The sequence below is a fragment of the Dermacentor silvarum genome, chromosome 7, assembly GCF_013339745.2.
Source record: "Dermacentor silvarum isolate Dsil-2018 chromosome 7, BIME_Dsil_1.4, whole genome shotgun sequence".
In the NCBI taxonomy this organism is placed as follows: domain Eukaryota; kingdom Metazoa; phylum Arthropoda; class Arachnida; order Ixodida; family Ixodidae; genus Dermacentor; species Dermacentor silvarum.
In genome coordinates this window covers 30,946,247-30,961,436 of record NC_051160.1, presented here as the reverse complement: position 1 = coordinate 30,961,436, position 15,190 = coordinate 30,946,247, and the positions used below count along the sequence as shown (strand labels likewise).

Here is a 15,190-nt window from a genome sequence, read left to right as displayed (position 1 = left end):
CGCGTAATCCTCGGCGCGAGCACTGTAGGAGAAAGAGCGAAACAAGAAGAGAGATCAAATTTAAGAAAAAATAAATGGACAAATTAGTCTCGCGCTATGAGTCACACAGAGACACACAAACTCGCCCTACCGGAAGCTCGGCGGCAAGCGCAGAGTTGGCTGGTTTTGGAAGTGCCAAGACCGTGAGACTGCAGAGAATGCGGCGTTACGTGCGCTAAGCAGCAAAAACCCAACGATCCGCGAGATACGAGGCAACAACGTCGGGTTTTTGGGCAGGCATGAGCGCAATTTCTGTTTTTCTTCTTTCTTTCTTTCTTTTTCTCGTGCGACGAGTCACTGACTCTGGAAACGGGACCACGAGCCGAATACAGATGAAGGCGTAGGAGCCGGAACCCCCCCGCCTATGGTAACCGATTTCTTGAAAGCAATGCAACCACAACAGTACGCCCCCGTCTGTTTTTTCGGGGTCGCAGAACTTGTCGCACAACGACCTGCGTAAACTCGCCGACCAAAAGCGAAAATTGCCGCAGCCAACAAGATATGCCGTGAGAATCGGGCCCTAAACGAAACTTTAGTGTGCTTACAATCGGGTGCTTCACATAGAACGATATCACCTGCAGTCACGCATGCGCCACCAATGAATGAATGAATGAATGAATGAAATCAAGCAGACAGTTTCACTAGCGATCGCGCGCACAACAAGGAATGCCGCTCTCCGAGCACAACGTAGTAGACAGGAAATAAGTGCAGCAATACGCATGGTTTGCGCTTAAATCCTTAGCCGCCGCACCAGAATGTGGGACGCGAAACCCCGCCGCATGAGCATCACGCAAAACTCGGCCTGAGAACTAAGCGAAGCCGACAGCAACAGGAAAGAGAATAACACTACTTCTCACTATTCCAAACGATCGCTGGAGCAATACGGTAAGAAATAGAGCGTACGATAGTTTGCGACAGTTGTTAAGGTACACGATTGGGCCAGCGGGCCGTTTTCATCGACAGAGCGCGTCATAATCGCACATCGGCGAGCCGAACAACGTCAGGTGTATGACGCGTCTGTCTTACGCACAGCGCAGGGGGAAAAAAGAAAATATGCGCGTTGACAAAAACAGAAAACGGAGCGGTCGGTACTGCTGCTGCAAGACAAGCGGACGAACTGCCCGTGAGGAAATCACGCGAGCCGCTCGGCAAGCCAAAGCTTTTTGGCCGCAAACCTGGACGCAGATCGTTAAGGCAGCAGCCCAATTACCGCGCCGACGGGTGAGCGAAAAAGAAAGAAATGCCGAAGGACGGACGCGTGATACGGATTCGCAAAATCGGCTGTTCCACTTTCCGGACGTTCGTAAGGATTTCTCCCTACGAAAATAACGGCGGGAGTCTAAAGGACTGCGTGAAAATAACGATCGATATGTATGCCAGACACCGGCCCCCGAGAAGTGTTTTGGGGCGATAGCAGCTGCCTACGAACCGTCGCCGCGGTGTCGCGTACGGCGACTTCCAGCAATCACGGTCAAATTTTTTTTCTCGGCGATCGGGCAGCTAGCAGCGCGATACGTAGCGAAAGGGTTGACAACGTCGCCCAGGGAGGCGTGCAGTAGCTTACCTCGGCGATTCATCGGCCGGACACGCACGGCCACTTTGATCTTGTCAGTCGTCATGTTGGGAGAAGTGGTTCGGTTTGCGTCCGATGTGGTGGGGCACACACAAAAAATAAAACAGGCTAGGAACACCGCAGACGCGTAGGTCTCATGCGGCCGGGGTTCACCGCAGCGGTTGGCTACATCATCCCGGAAGGTCCAGCGCGAGGTGGGCACGAAAAATCCGGCGGTTTCTCACACGCAAAGCCTCCGCACGGCTCGGGAGGAAACTCTCCGACCATGCTCCGACGCCATGTTTCCGAGAGATGGCGAGAAGTTGGTTGGGAGATGGCGCAATCGATACTTGAGCTCGCGCGAGCTCTCTCTTTCTCCTCTCGAGCGCTTCTTCTCAGCGAGGCGTAAAATACGAGACGCGTATGCGAAAGTGATACTCGTTCCCAAAAAGTTCATTTGTTCTTTGTAGAAGCGACGGAATCGTTGTTCAACAATTAAAAAGTTTTCGCGTTGACGAAACGCCGCTTTAGCTCAGCTTTGGCAGCAAACACATTTGCGTCAGGCAACATGCGTTTAAAACGCACCCCGCTCTGTTTTTTTTTTTTTTTTGTAACCTTGCGCGGTTGTAATGTAGTGCCATCAAATAATAGTGCGTTCGGACAGCTTAGTTACCAGCTTTAGCGAACGATGAGGTAAACTACACTAAACTGCTGCCTTTTTCAAAATGGGTGAGATAATACTTTAGCGCTCGCACGCATGACAAGCCGCGCATCACTTGCGATAGCGCCGGTTGAAACGACCGCTAGCAGATAGCGGTAGGATCTACGTCTCTTTTAACCGGCGTTGGAAACTTTCGGCGCGCGTGGTTTTTCGACTCTGTTGTTTTGCCAAGTTTTGTTAGACCCGCGGCAGTGTCGTCGCCGTAGCCTCGAGCACAACGAGGCAAGGAAGCGATTTGACAATGATGGAAGAAGACAGCGCAGGCTTCGGCGAGTTGCTCCAACAAGCGGAGCAGCTAACTGCCGAAATCGACGACACCGGCTTGCCGCGCGTAACCCGCAACCTGAAGCAAATCGTCGAGGAAGGCCAGCAGCTATGGTCGCGCACGGCTCTTCTGTCGGCCAAGGACACGAACGAGGTGAAGGCTTCCATTCTACTGGGTTCGAGGGGCTTCGACCTGCCGAGGGCCTCGCAGAAGCTCGAAGGCCTAGCGGCGGTGTCGACCTTCGAGCCGATCGAAGAAGCTCGCGAGACCGACATCCAGGCCTTCCTGCGGAACGAACGCGAGAATGCCATACTCTCCGTGTTCGCCGAGTCCATGAAGGCGACCCAAGAGGAGGTCGACAAGTTCTGTTACGACGCCTTCGCCAATGAGTGGCAGCGCGAGAAGCAGCGCGTCCTCGACTCGCTCCTGGGACCGTCAAACGACGTGATGGACGTGAGCACGGCCGCCGCCGACACGAGCAGCATGTTGGGGTCCTCCTTCCAGCTTGATGCGAAGACGCGAAGCGCCATGTCTGCCGCCGAAATGCCATACGCCCGCGAAGTCGCCCTGTACAACGATCAGGTGATCAGTGGCGGCACGCGGTCCAAGCTGGCGGAACGCTTCCGCAACGTCGCCAAGGAACTCGACGACCGCAGCGCGATGGACATGTGGGACATGGTGTGCTTCCTCCTGGACGCGCCGCTCAGTGCCACAAGCGACGTTCAGCGCACGTGCGCCCTTGTGAGCCAGTCTCGCAAGCACCTGGAACGCATCTACAAGAAGTACATGCGCGTCGTCATCGAAGGCAACCGCGGCTACGCGCGCCTAGGCGGCGAACTGGGCACGGTCAACCTTGTCAAGAGCTTCCTCAACGTCAAGCTTCCCGCGATGCCCACTGAAGGTTACGACGGCAAGCTCGACAGGCACCCGGTGTGGGCGCTCATCTACTACTGCCTGCGCTGCGGCGACCGCGAGGCGGCCGTCGAGATCAGCCGGCAAGCCCCGGGCACCGCGGGCGAGCTGACGTCGGTGTTCGAGGAGTACGCCGCGTCCGCGGACGGCCACCTGGGCGCGAGCAGCGAGAACCGGATTCGCTTGCAGTACGCCCGCTCGGTGCGTGCGTCGGAAGACCCGTTCAAGCGCGCCGTCTTTTGCATCCTGGGCCGCTGCGACGTAGCGCAGGACCACGCGCTGGTGTCGACGACCTGCGAGGACTACCTGTGGCTCAAGCTGTGCCTCGTGTACGCCGAGGAGCCGGCGTCTCCCGGCGAAGAGCAGCAGGAGCAGGCGCGAGACCACCTGACGCTGCCCAAACTGCAGCGCTCCCTGCTGGAAGAGTACGGCGAGAGCCACTTCGACGCGATGCGCCAGCCATACCTGTACTTCCAGGTGCTTTTCCTGACGGGTCAGTTCGAGCACGCCATCGAGTTCCTGGCCCGCATGGAACCCCAACGCGTCCACGCCGTTCACGTTGCACTCGTGCTGTACGAAGAGAACCTCCTGACGCCGCCAGCTTGCGTTCAGCAGCCCCTGGTCTCAAAGCCGCTCTCGGGACCGGGCCTGTGCTTCAACCTGGCCCGCCTTGTGACGAGCTACACACGAAAGTTCGAGGCGACGGATTCGTGCAAGGCTCTCGGTTACTTCTACTTCCTGCGCAAACTCAAGGGCCTTCACGGCGAGAACCTCTTTGTGGCGTGTGTCAGCGAGCTGGTGCTCGAAACCAAGGAGTTTGAGGCCCTGCTCGGCAAGATCGAGCCGGACGGCTGCCGGCGGCGAGGCGAGGTCGACAAGTTCAACTTCGACACCGAGCGTGTCGTGGAGGCTGTGGCCACGGACTGCGAAAGCAGAGGTCTGTACGAAGAAGCGGTGCGTCTGTACGACTTGTGCGGAAAACACGAAGATGCCATCAGGCTTCTCTGTCGACTGCTCGCGCAACACGTGCCCAGCGCATCGGGGCCCGCTTGGGAGCGACTGCGGGACCTGGCCATCGAGCTTGCTACCAGATACCAAAACCAGAGCAGCCACGCGTCTTCGGAAGCTCTGTCGTCCCTGTGCCTGCTGCTAGATTTGGGGACGTTCTTCAACCTTGCACATCAGCACAAGACCGCGCTTGCCTTGGATACGATGCGGCAGCTTCGGTTGGTCCCATTCAACCCGTCCCACGTGGAGGAGAGCGTCGCAGCGTTTTCGCGAAGATCCGAAGACGTGCGTCGGATTCTGGCTGACATACTTTTGGCGGTGATGAACCTGCTGTACGGGCAGTACAAGGAAATCAAGGGGCCAGATGAGGTCCAGAAACGGGAGCTGCGTTCACAGGCGAGGGCCATCATCATGTTTGCGGGCAGTATCCCGTACAGAATGCCCGGGGACACTACCGCCAGGCTTGTCCAGATGGAAGTACTGATGTGCTGAGGTGTAGCATCTCTCTACAAGCTTTCGTTGTTTTAATTGGAAGTGAATCAACATTTGGGTGCCCATAATAAATGTGCTTATTTCTGAAATGTTAAAAGTGTGACCAACAGACCGTGTGTGTGTTTGCAGATGGAAGTGGTCTTGCCTAGCTGAATGTACAGACCAAAGTTGTGCATGATATAAAGAATGTTCTTTTTAAAGTTTCATTCAGTTTATTCGGGATCATGTCACTGGATCATGTCACATAGTGACATGTGACATGTCCGTGTTTCATGTGACTTGTTTCATTCCGTGAGCCCTGAAAGTTCTGAACCATTAATTAAGCATTCTCCAGTTATTTTGCTTCATCTAATGTACTTGTTCAGAACCCCCTGCACCTACACAACTAATCTCGCTTATGCATACACTCACCTGCACATTCATAACGCATTCATGTCATTTATGTGCTGCCTGTAGTCAGGCTACATGTTTACCAATGAAGTGGGTATTTCAACAGATACGGGGTTGAGTGCTTGGTTAAATGCACAACTGGCGTGTCTGCAAAAAAAAAAAGGATAAGAAATGAAGCAGATGCATAAATTGGCTCCACAGTTCTTTGCTTTGAACACTGATTCAAAGCAAATAGCATTCCGAGAAAGGTTGCATCACCGATCATGGCAGCTCGGTAGGTGTTGCCTTGTGCTGCCAAGTACGAGGTCGTGGGATCGATTCCTCGCCACAGCAGCTTCATTCCTATGGGGGTGGAACGCTTTTTGAAAACACACGTATACCTTCGTTTAGGTGCACGTTAAAGAACACCAGGTAGTCTTAATGCAGAGCCTCTCACTACGTGGGAGACGCCCGCTACGCGCTAAGTGCGTCCTGCAGGACCTAAATAAAGTTTTTCCAGTCCAGCCCTCTCACTGTGGCACATCCCCATAGCCTATGTGCCGTCTCGGGACGTTAAACCCCCGCAGTTTAACTTTTTAGTTTATATTTACATCAGTAGAGTTTGCCATGATTACATGATTATGGGCCCAGAATGTGCATATCACTTGGTAGGAAAGGTCATCACTTTCAAATGATTATTTTGCAAGTACGCTGAAACGTGTGTGCCTTAAAACAGGCACAAGCATTGTATTGATCGTGGATTTGTGGGGCCTGGTCTGGCCTGGGAAAAAAGAAAACTGTGTTTTGGCAGTGTTGTTCAACGATTATTAAAGATGAATGGCTCGAGCTAAAAGGATAATCCTTGCTGACCAAACTTCGTAGCATCAGTAGACAATTTGCGCAGTAAATTGACATTACAATTAACGAAATTTCACAAATTATTGACTGGAGGGGCATGTCATGTAGTTGGAGAACTAAAATTGGGCATTACTCAAAGCATAACCGATTGCTAGAAGCATATTGTGCCTTGCACCAGTTCCAAAACATTCATACTCGAAACGTGCAACGAAATGCATTGGCAGTCTGTGCTAAGAAAAAAATGGTTTGCTTAGAGGTGTATAAATATCTGAAATTTTGAATACAAAATTGAATATCGAATACAGTGCTATTCAATTTGATTCTGCTGCTGGAGAGCTGCGGTTAGTGCAAAGGGGGGCCATTTTTTGAGTGAGCGCAAGGAGCAGGAAACTTTAATTCAATAATTTTCAGTCATTCAGTAAAGATGGCTTACATATAAATGCACTAGGGGTTTGTAGTCACAATAGATTGTATTCGAATTTGTTTTGTTTTTTTACAGCCAGTTTCATCATGTTCGTATACATTTAAAACAATGTGTAGTATTGTAGAAATATGCACGGCTTTCTTAACAAGCATAACGCTCATTATGATGGATGAGCAGTCTTCCTTTGCTTCGTTACTGTCATTGTTGTGGTGCATTAGATGCGATCACATTTCAGTTGTTTCTCACCTGCAAGCTCCTCAGTTGACTGGACATACAGTTGTGAATGTCATTACATGTATCGTGTAAATATGCCTTTACTTTATCATATGGATTTGTCGTAACTGCGATAATTTATTTCACTTAGACATTCAAAAATACTCGGTACAATATTCGGAGGTCATTTTTCTAGAATATTCGTATTCGATTGAGAAATTTTACCATTCAGGTAACCCTATTTTCAATTGTGATCATATTGGCAATTGCGCAAATTGTCTAGTCTGCCACTGCTCCGAACCCATGGTCATGCACGTTTATAAACAAAGAGGTGTGACACACTGGAGGCAAAGAGGGCAGGCAACTTTGACACCACGGTCAGTTGGCCAATCTCTGTGGAGTAACTCTTCAGGACTCGCCCGCAAGCATTGATCTTGATTTTCAGAAAAATTGGCATCAGTTGAATTTGTTGAAAGATCTTTTCTGCCTGCCCTGAAACAGGATGGCAGCATTGCCACATCCTTGTCTCAAATCATGCTGTGTAGTTTGTCTATAAAACTTTAATTGCTTACATGTTGTACACGCATACTTGTAGACACAACTAGCCAGCACTATTCATTGCCGTGATGAGCCAACGTGCTTATTAACTCAGATTTGGTTATTGTCATGATGGGATGAAATGTTTGTTAACACTTACATTTAGTCATTGTTGTAATGATGGAAACATTTAAATTTGGGCCGTGACGTCAGTATCCACGATAGAAAGCTTTAGCCTGTGTACTGGAACACTAGAGACACGGTGGTGGCGCCACCTTGTGACGCCGAGGTAAACTAGAGCACCCAGAACTGTAATTGCATGAACAGGTTCTGCTTATCAGCTGTTGCAAAGGTGGTGATAAGCCTGCAGTGATAAGAATGGAACCAGCCATATGGACATAAGGATGGAGGACCTGTTCGTGGACTTTGAAGAGGGGGAGGGTAGTGTGCGTCACGAGATAGCACTACTAGTGCTGCTGCTGCTGCTGTGAAGATACCCTGTGCCCCAGCACTCCACGAACTGTAATGTGTTCACAGACACGCTAGAAATTTAATGTTAGTGACTAGGGGTGCATAAACATTGAAACTTTAAAATAACGAATTAAATATGTTGTCTCATTCGATTTGGTCTTCGAATGAAATAGTCATATTTGTTAATATGAACATTTTGAACAGTCTTCGAATCTTTCAAGTTGTCAACGCTGTGTGATTAAACGTAATTAGAGCAGAAGTGTGATAAATTTTATCGTGGTGGCCATACTAGCCATAAAAATACAACAAATTACCTAGTGGATCATGCTACATCATTCAGGGTGGTCTTGCCTCCTCTCCAACTTTCCGGCTAAACTAGCGTTCGCACACATCAGAGTTCTGGGCATGCGAATAAACTGCTTATTTGCTACTCATACTCAATTTGTGCTTTTCATAAATGCTTCAAACATGCATTGTAGTGACAGAAACTTGCCAACATTGCGATTATATTTGGATATGAGCATACTATATTTAATGATAAACACTGCTACTTACTTGAAAAGTATACCGTTTGAGTTTGGCACTATTCGAATTGTATTTGATTCGGTTTCAAAAATAACTATTTGCAAATGCCTATTAGCCACGAGAGTGAAAAGCATCCACTTCTGCCGATGGTTGTCTCCAACTGGTTGTTTGTACTTTCGGAACTGTTTAGAAATGACCAGCAACTTCCGTAGTTGCACAGAAACACATGAAATGAGGGAGAAGGACTCCTGGAAGTGGAGCACCTACTCCGCAAGTTTCTCTCCGCACATGTTGAAAACTCTGTATCTGCACATACACTGTGCAACAATATTGTTGGCTTGCTCTTACAAGCTCAACATTTTGGTTACGCCGTGCTAGTTTTCCAACTGCTTGCAGCATCTTGGCTGGTAAGATTCTCTGTGCAACTCTTTAATTATGAAAGGGAAAAATTGTCATACGCCCAAACGTAACGCGAATCTACAAAGGAATCCCCAGACCAGGACAAATTTTCCTCAACTGCAAAAGCGTTCTTTCCGAGAAAACCATATGGGTGTCCTTTGTAGTTCCATGCTACATTCGGGTGGATGACAATCTTTCCCTTTCACGATACTTCCTCCACATTGCGAGATATTGCAGAACTGATTTGCCAAACTAAGTACTAAGGACACAAAGCAACATTTTGATTGAAACCTGAATGCATGGACATCGGGCATTGAGTTTGTTTGGTGTTTACTCGACAGGCTGCATTAAACAGTGTGCAGCGGAATGCTGTTGCATATGGATAGGAGACTTCGAAAGCATGCCTTTCTTCCAAAACTTCAGGATACAGTCAAACCTCAATATAACGAAGTTGTACTTGCAGCGAAAAACTTCGTTATGTCGAGATTTCATTAATTCAAGAGAACTCAGATGGGGAAATAAAAATAGTTCGTTACATCGAGGTCCGACTGTACTGGAAAAATGCTGGAGTGGGTTAACAAGCACTTTCTTTTTTTGATGCCGAATGCGCTGTCTTGTCACCATCAGCTGTGAAGCCAGTCTTAAAATGCGAAGCGTTGCCAAAGACTCAAAAGGACGGCGCAAACACCTATCCCATTGGACTTTTTATGTAGTTCCTTGTTTGCAATTGTGTTTTGCGCTTTCTCAAAAGGGACTCCGAAAAACTAGCTCATTTCATTATCTTAGAACCCAAAGGTGTACTGCCATGACATCTCCGACTTTTTGTTTGTTAAATGAGGGTTGTGGCACTCTTGCGTGATTTTTTATGAATATCGCCGACCTGCTTAACCTCCGAAGACCTGATGACAGTTCAGGGACATCACTGCTTTTCAAGTCAGTTCTTATTTTCAGTTGGCAAGTTACAAAACAACACAAATGTTTTGTTTAAGTACCACGACTAGGTACTGAAAGCAGCATTTCCCCATGTGTGGGCAAAGCAACTGTCGCCTCATACTTTGTTGGAATCAGTGTGCCAAGTCGGTCGCGGCACGTGGCAAACATCTGGAGGGCGCAAGCAGGTTTGTGGAGAAGGGGGGAACCTCCCTCATGCGACAGGTGCCCGGGAATCTCAACCACTATCGTCACCAACGGACAAGTCGCGCGAGTTCCCGTCGAGATTGTCCGAGCCTCTTTGGTCTCCAGCAAGCGGCGAGTGCGGATTGGCTAGCTGGACGGCGAGTGCACGTGGTTAGCCTGCTACATTTAGGCTGTGGCAGACGCTGCAGCCACCCACACCCGCAACTGGCGAATTGAAATAACCAACCAGCAAGACACAGTATTGCTAGATAACCATAGTTCTTTTATACATAATGGATGTAGTTACATGACATGAGAGCAATGACAAACAAAAATACACAATCATAATCTGGCATTTGTCATGTAGTATACACATTGCTCCATGAGGATGCTTCACTAAGTCGCACAGCCTTTTGACATTAACGATGCTGCCTGCGGTCCTGTACAGACATCGCAATTCGTGTAGCGGCAGCGGTTTGTGAGGACCAGCCATGACACACCATGTCCTCGCTTCTCGTCGCTTTTCGAAACAACGACAAGACCTGCAAAAGGTGAGTTGCGCATGAGGCAACCACAGCTTCAAAGCCTCGGAAGTTGGCCTGACACACACACACATTCACACACACACATACACACACAAACAGGTTAAAATCTTCCATTTTCCTTAGCAGAACTTTGGTTTCTTCATTTCCAGAACCGACATGTGAACCATTCCGGAAAAGCGTTTATCACAGTCTCGTTAAAAAAAAAAAATGCAAGCAACACTCTTCAGCTTTCCAGAAACCGTCTATAGACTCAGTTCAGAGATATCTTCCGAGGCACACGCATCAACTCTCGCACAGCGCGCATGTCAACCCGAGGCTCGGATGTTGTGCACGCTAAAAGCACAATACCCTGCGGCGAGTGGAGGAGAAAAAAAAAACAAAAACATGGTGGTTGTGGACGATGATGGTGAGAGGTGGCGAACAATAAATAACAAGGCGACGTCATCGCAACAACCTAGGAACATGGTAATATAGAGAGTTCTAGCCGGTACATACATGTTTCAGTTAACGTTTTAGCAGAATACCAGGATGCAGCTCCTAACAGCAGCACTAACATTAAATATCTCGTGGCACCATTTTTCAAACAAATGGCATGGAACTTTCATCAGATCCTGCAGCTGCATAGACTTCAACAAGGCTGAGTTGGTAGACAATGAACCAAGGCAAAAAGCTAGTGGGAAAAAAAAATTTCAGTAGACAGGACAATTGCTGGACTAACAGATAGAGTGCTGGAGATTATTCAAGCAAGTAGCACAAGGTGATCATGGAGTTGCCTCTATGCTGGCAGACGTGCATGGCGATACCTTTGGGAAGTTCATACCAACAACAAATTTCAGTTTTCCGAAATTTCGCACCTCATGTATGCTTTCTTTATAACTGTTTCTTGTCTTTGTGGAGGATTTTGCAGCAATGCAAAGCTTCCCAGTAAGCTTCTTTCCTCGAGCATTGTCAAGCCAATAAGTGTCGCACAACAAGACATTCCTACCAAATAAATGTTGTGCAATAAAACATTACAGGACAACCCTTGTTGCAAAATGCTGTCACGAGATGTCACACCCATTGCTGCGATTTGTGCCTCAGTCCCGGCACGCCATTAAAACGCCAACATTAATACATGCACATACCAGCTAGAGCCAATTCTTTCCCACGGCAAGCCTAGCATCAGTACAGGTTGCAAAGACTCGTCGTGATTAGCACAAACAGCGCAGCGAAAGGCTGTCACAAAAGCCACAGCCATTCAAACTGTTCAGTGGCACAGCAACTGTCCCTACGCCTTTTGTGCCATCTACCGCAGTGCCGTATGTGAGATCAAGAAGGGAAGCGTATGAAGAACGCCTTTAGAGAGGCAGGTGATTAAGTTGGATCTGAACGACAGGAGGGATTATGTTTAGGAAATGATGGGCATCATAACATGTACTGCTTCTGTCAAAAGAAACGAAACCACTGGACACATGACACACTGTTGGCTTCTCGGTGCTCAGTTGGCCTCCAGTTGCATCCACACTACGCAGAAGTTCCAAAGAGGAAGGCAAACTCTGGTCCTTACTGTCTAGGGCTTTCCAGGGCCAGAAGTTCCATGGGCAATGGCTTCCGATGGCTTCATTTCTGCTCAAGAAGGCTGTATGTCACTGTAAAGCATGACATAAGCCATGCCTCCTTTCATCGGCGGCACAGTCCTATGCAGGCTTGATGCACTGAGAGACTAAGTACGGTAACTGCAGATGCTAGTTACGGATGGAACACTTGTGCAGTCTTTCCGACCTCATGCATTTGTCCTGGCAATGCACTGCATGCTATTGAATTTACAAAGGCATAGTGCACGTGTGTGAAGGATTTAGGCATGCCAAGATGTGACACAGATGAATGACCACGCTACAGCACAGTGCCCAGGCCAACTGGCACCTTGTCCTCTCATCTGAATCCAGCTTTTACAATGATGCTGCAGTGATGCAGGCGTGAAAGGAAAGACGACGGCCTAGTGGAGGGGCACAGAGTGGCAGATGAAGGCTTAGTGAGAGAGAACAAGAGTTTGGGTTTGAACAGCTAGTGTCATTAGCGAACAGACAACATCAAAAGAGAATGAATCGAACGAGAAAATGCTCAACACTTAAGCAAGCGCGCGCAACAGCATAGGCCTGTAACAAAGCTCCAGATGTGAAGCAGTCAACAATAACAAAAGGAGATGCGTGGAGAAGACGCAGGCAGCTTCGCCAAAGGCGACAAGAGAAATTGAATAAATACTGGCCGATGGAACCTTGCCACCGGCCCCAATAAGGGCTCTTCGGTCCTGTCGAATGCAATGCTTAATACTCGTCATCAAAGCATGTGCCTCCTTTTCTGTTTGGACCCTAGCATTCACAACATCAAACGGACATACGGTACAGCCATTGCTATTTCGGGCATAAAAGCTCTGCGCCATCAGCAACCACGCAGGAATGCGTCAGAGACAGTTAAGTTAAACTGGAGCTCTGGCAACGTTCATTTACACACATTAGCTGAATCCGCCTGCTCCGACACGCATTTCGGCAGTCGTTCGAGAGTAGCGCTAGCATTGGTCGAGGCACCTATGCTATAATAACCTCTGCCAATGTCAAATAGACAACTGCCATTGCTAGCAGGCAATGCTAAAAGCACATTCCCACAATGCAACACCAAGGACCGAAAAAGAACTTACAGCCCACCATGACAGCATGCCCGACCACGCTTGCATGATAGCAACCCTCAAATCACATCAGCAGTTTTGCATCCGACAGGACCGAAGAGCCACATGTCCTAACAAAGTCCATACAAGCATGGAACGCAGCAGCATAGAGCTGTCGGTGGCAACCTCGCGCCCGCCTTCAGCGGGCCTCGTCCATGGTGTTGGCAACCCTGTCGGGCTCGAGCGAACGGCAGATGGCGATGCCCTCTCCCACCGGCTTGTCATCGGTCTGGGCACACTAGGAGCGCTGCTCGGGCAAGGGAGCCAGCTTCTCGTACATGAGGAACACTATGCAGATGTTTGGGGTCACATGGAGGAAGTAGGCCGTGACACCCTTGTAGAAACCTCGCAGGCCCTCGTACCTGCGAGAACATCAAACATGACGACCGGTGGTCAGTGCAGTCGCAAGAATACGAAAAACAGCAGTGGAAATACTGCATTTTCGCACGCAAGACTCACACCAAAATTTAAGAAACCTGTAGCATAATGTTTGTGGGTGTGAAATTGGAGGATAAAGGTAGGGGGGAGGTGGACGCTAGTATACCCCAACTAGGGCTCCGTATTTCCGGATCAATCCGAAAAAATCCTATAAACACTCGCCAGTAAAATTTTCGACAATTCGGATTTATCCGATAAACTCCCATTTTAACGGTCAATATGACCCTGTTTCGTTCTATATCGAAAGGGCACGTTCTAAGCAGTCATTGATACATCGGCTGGTTTGGCCGGTATAAACTTTACTTCACGTCAACAGTATCTCGTAGACCACACCCATCGCACATTTAACAAAGGGCTTGTCGCGCACGGAGCGAGAGACGTATGATCGCTCAACGACTGTCGCAGACCTTCATGGACCTGTCGCTGAAAAGTGGAGGCAGACAGTTGAGAGAAACCTTTTCGATACACTCCAGTACACCAACGAATCGTTTTGGTAGTGTTCAAATTGTGAATCTAAATGTGAAGCACGAGTTACCCAGCGCATTCGAAACCTATGCGCCGATATTTAAGTTAGTGTTTCGTGAAACTGATGACATGAGCCACCTAATGAGTGATTTTGCGAACTATCAGAGCTAATTAATCAGCAACATTGTTGGACCCCCGGTCACTTTGGAGACTTCACACTGTCCAGTGGCCAATGCTTTCTCGCTGCGCGCTGAGTCTTCTAGCGCAAACGTTGAAAGGGCATTTCAAAGCTGATAATCACTAATCAAAAGGAGCGTGCTTACATCAGTGACAGCAACCTCATAAAGTATGATTGCGTCTATTACAACAAGCTTTAAGCTTATAATACGCACAAATGTAGGTGTTTTGAATTCAAGTATTTGTGCTTGTGTGTATATGTGTTTGTGCGTCCAAACCTTCCAGACAACAAAAATACGCTTCGTGTGTTCTGATGTTTTCGTGTTCAGATATCATTTCATCTACGATTTAGAAATTGAGAATAATGAAAAATTAACTCCGAATTTCGGAGAATTGGGGATTTACGAGAAATAAACTCCGAATTTCTGCCAGAAAATAAACTCTGAAAAACACCCTCCGAATTTCAAGAAAAATAAACTCCAAAAACACGGAGCCCTATATATAACCTCGTTATAATGAAGCGATATTCGACATGAAAATGCCTTCACTATATAGTCAATATTCATTTATAAGGATATATCCGTTACACAGTAATATCGCGGAGAAAATTTTGATTCACTCCGCTACATCCGACAATTCATTATATCCGCATTTCCCAGTAGAAAGCAGCTTCGCCGCTATGTGCCAATGCATAACAATAAAGCCTAACCTCAAGGCAAAATACGTATTGCAATGAAGCCGTGCAGCGATTTGACACTAAGCGAAAGCATTGACTGGTCATTCCAAAGCAAACTGCTTCCATAAACTTGCTGTGCCGACAGTTCGTCCAAGTTGCGTTTACAAAGGTTTCAATTTCGTTGTACGCAGTTTTCTGCACTATTCATACGCGCCAAATACTGTATTATCAGTTTGACACAGGTGTTTGGTTGACTGGTGTGACTGTGCCTTAAGCAGCTTAACACA

The 15,190-nt window shown here is 48.2% G+C and overlaps 3 protein-coding genes across 3 annotated transcripts in view; 1 reads left to right on the top strand and 2 right to left on the bottom strand.

Moving 5' to 3' along the window:
• LOC119457864 (kinesin-like protein KIF13A) overlaps positions 1-1,958 on the bottom strand; it is a 112,641-nt gene extending 110,683 nt beyond the window's left edge. Inside the window, 1 exon segment of the mRNA XM_049670501.1 lies at positions 1,604-1,958. Coding sequence (XP_049526458.1) covers positions 1,604-1,658 — 55 coding nt within the window. The 5' untranslated portion in view covers positions 1,659-1,958.
• Positions 1,959-2,148: 190 nt separating this feature from the next.
• On the top strand, positions 2,149-5,086 carry LOC119457865 (nuclear pore complex protein Nup93). Its single transcript, XM_037719621.2, has one exon. The coding sequence runs from the start codon at positions 2,554-2,556 to the stop codon at positions 4,987-4,989; it is 2,436 nt and encodes an 811-aa protein (XP_037575549.1). The 5' UTR covers positions 2,149-2,553; the 3' UTR covers positions 4,990-5,086.
• A 5,077-nt stretch (positions 5,087-10,163) lies between these two features.
• The window catches only part of LOC119457866 (mitochondrial folate transporter/carrier), a 28,777-nt gene continuing 23,750 nt past the window's right edge, over positions 10,164-15,190 (bottom strand). Inside the window, exon 7 of the mRNA XM_037719622.2 lies at positions 10,164-13,509. Coding sequence (XP_037575550.1) covers positions 13,386-13,509 — 124 coding nt within the window. The 3' untranslated portion in view covers positions 10,164-13,385. The remainder of the gene's footprint in view (positions 13,510-15,190) is intronic.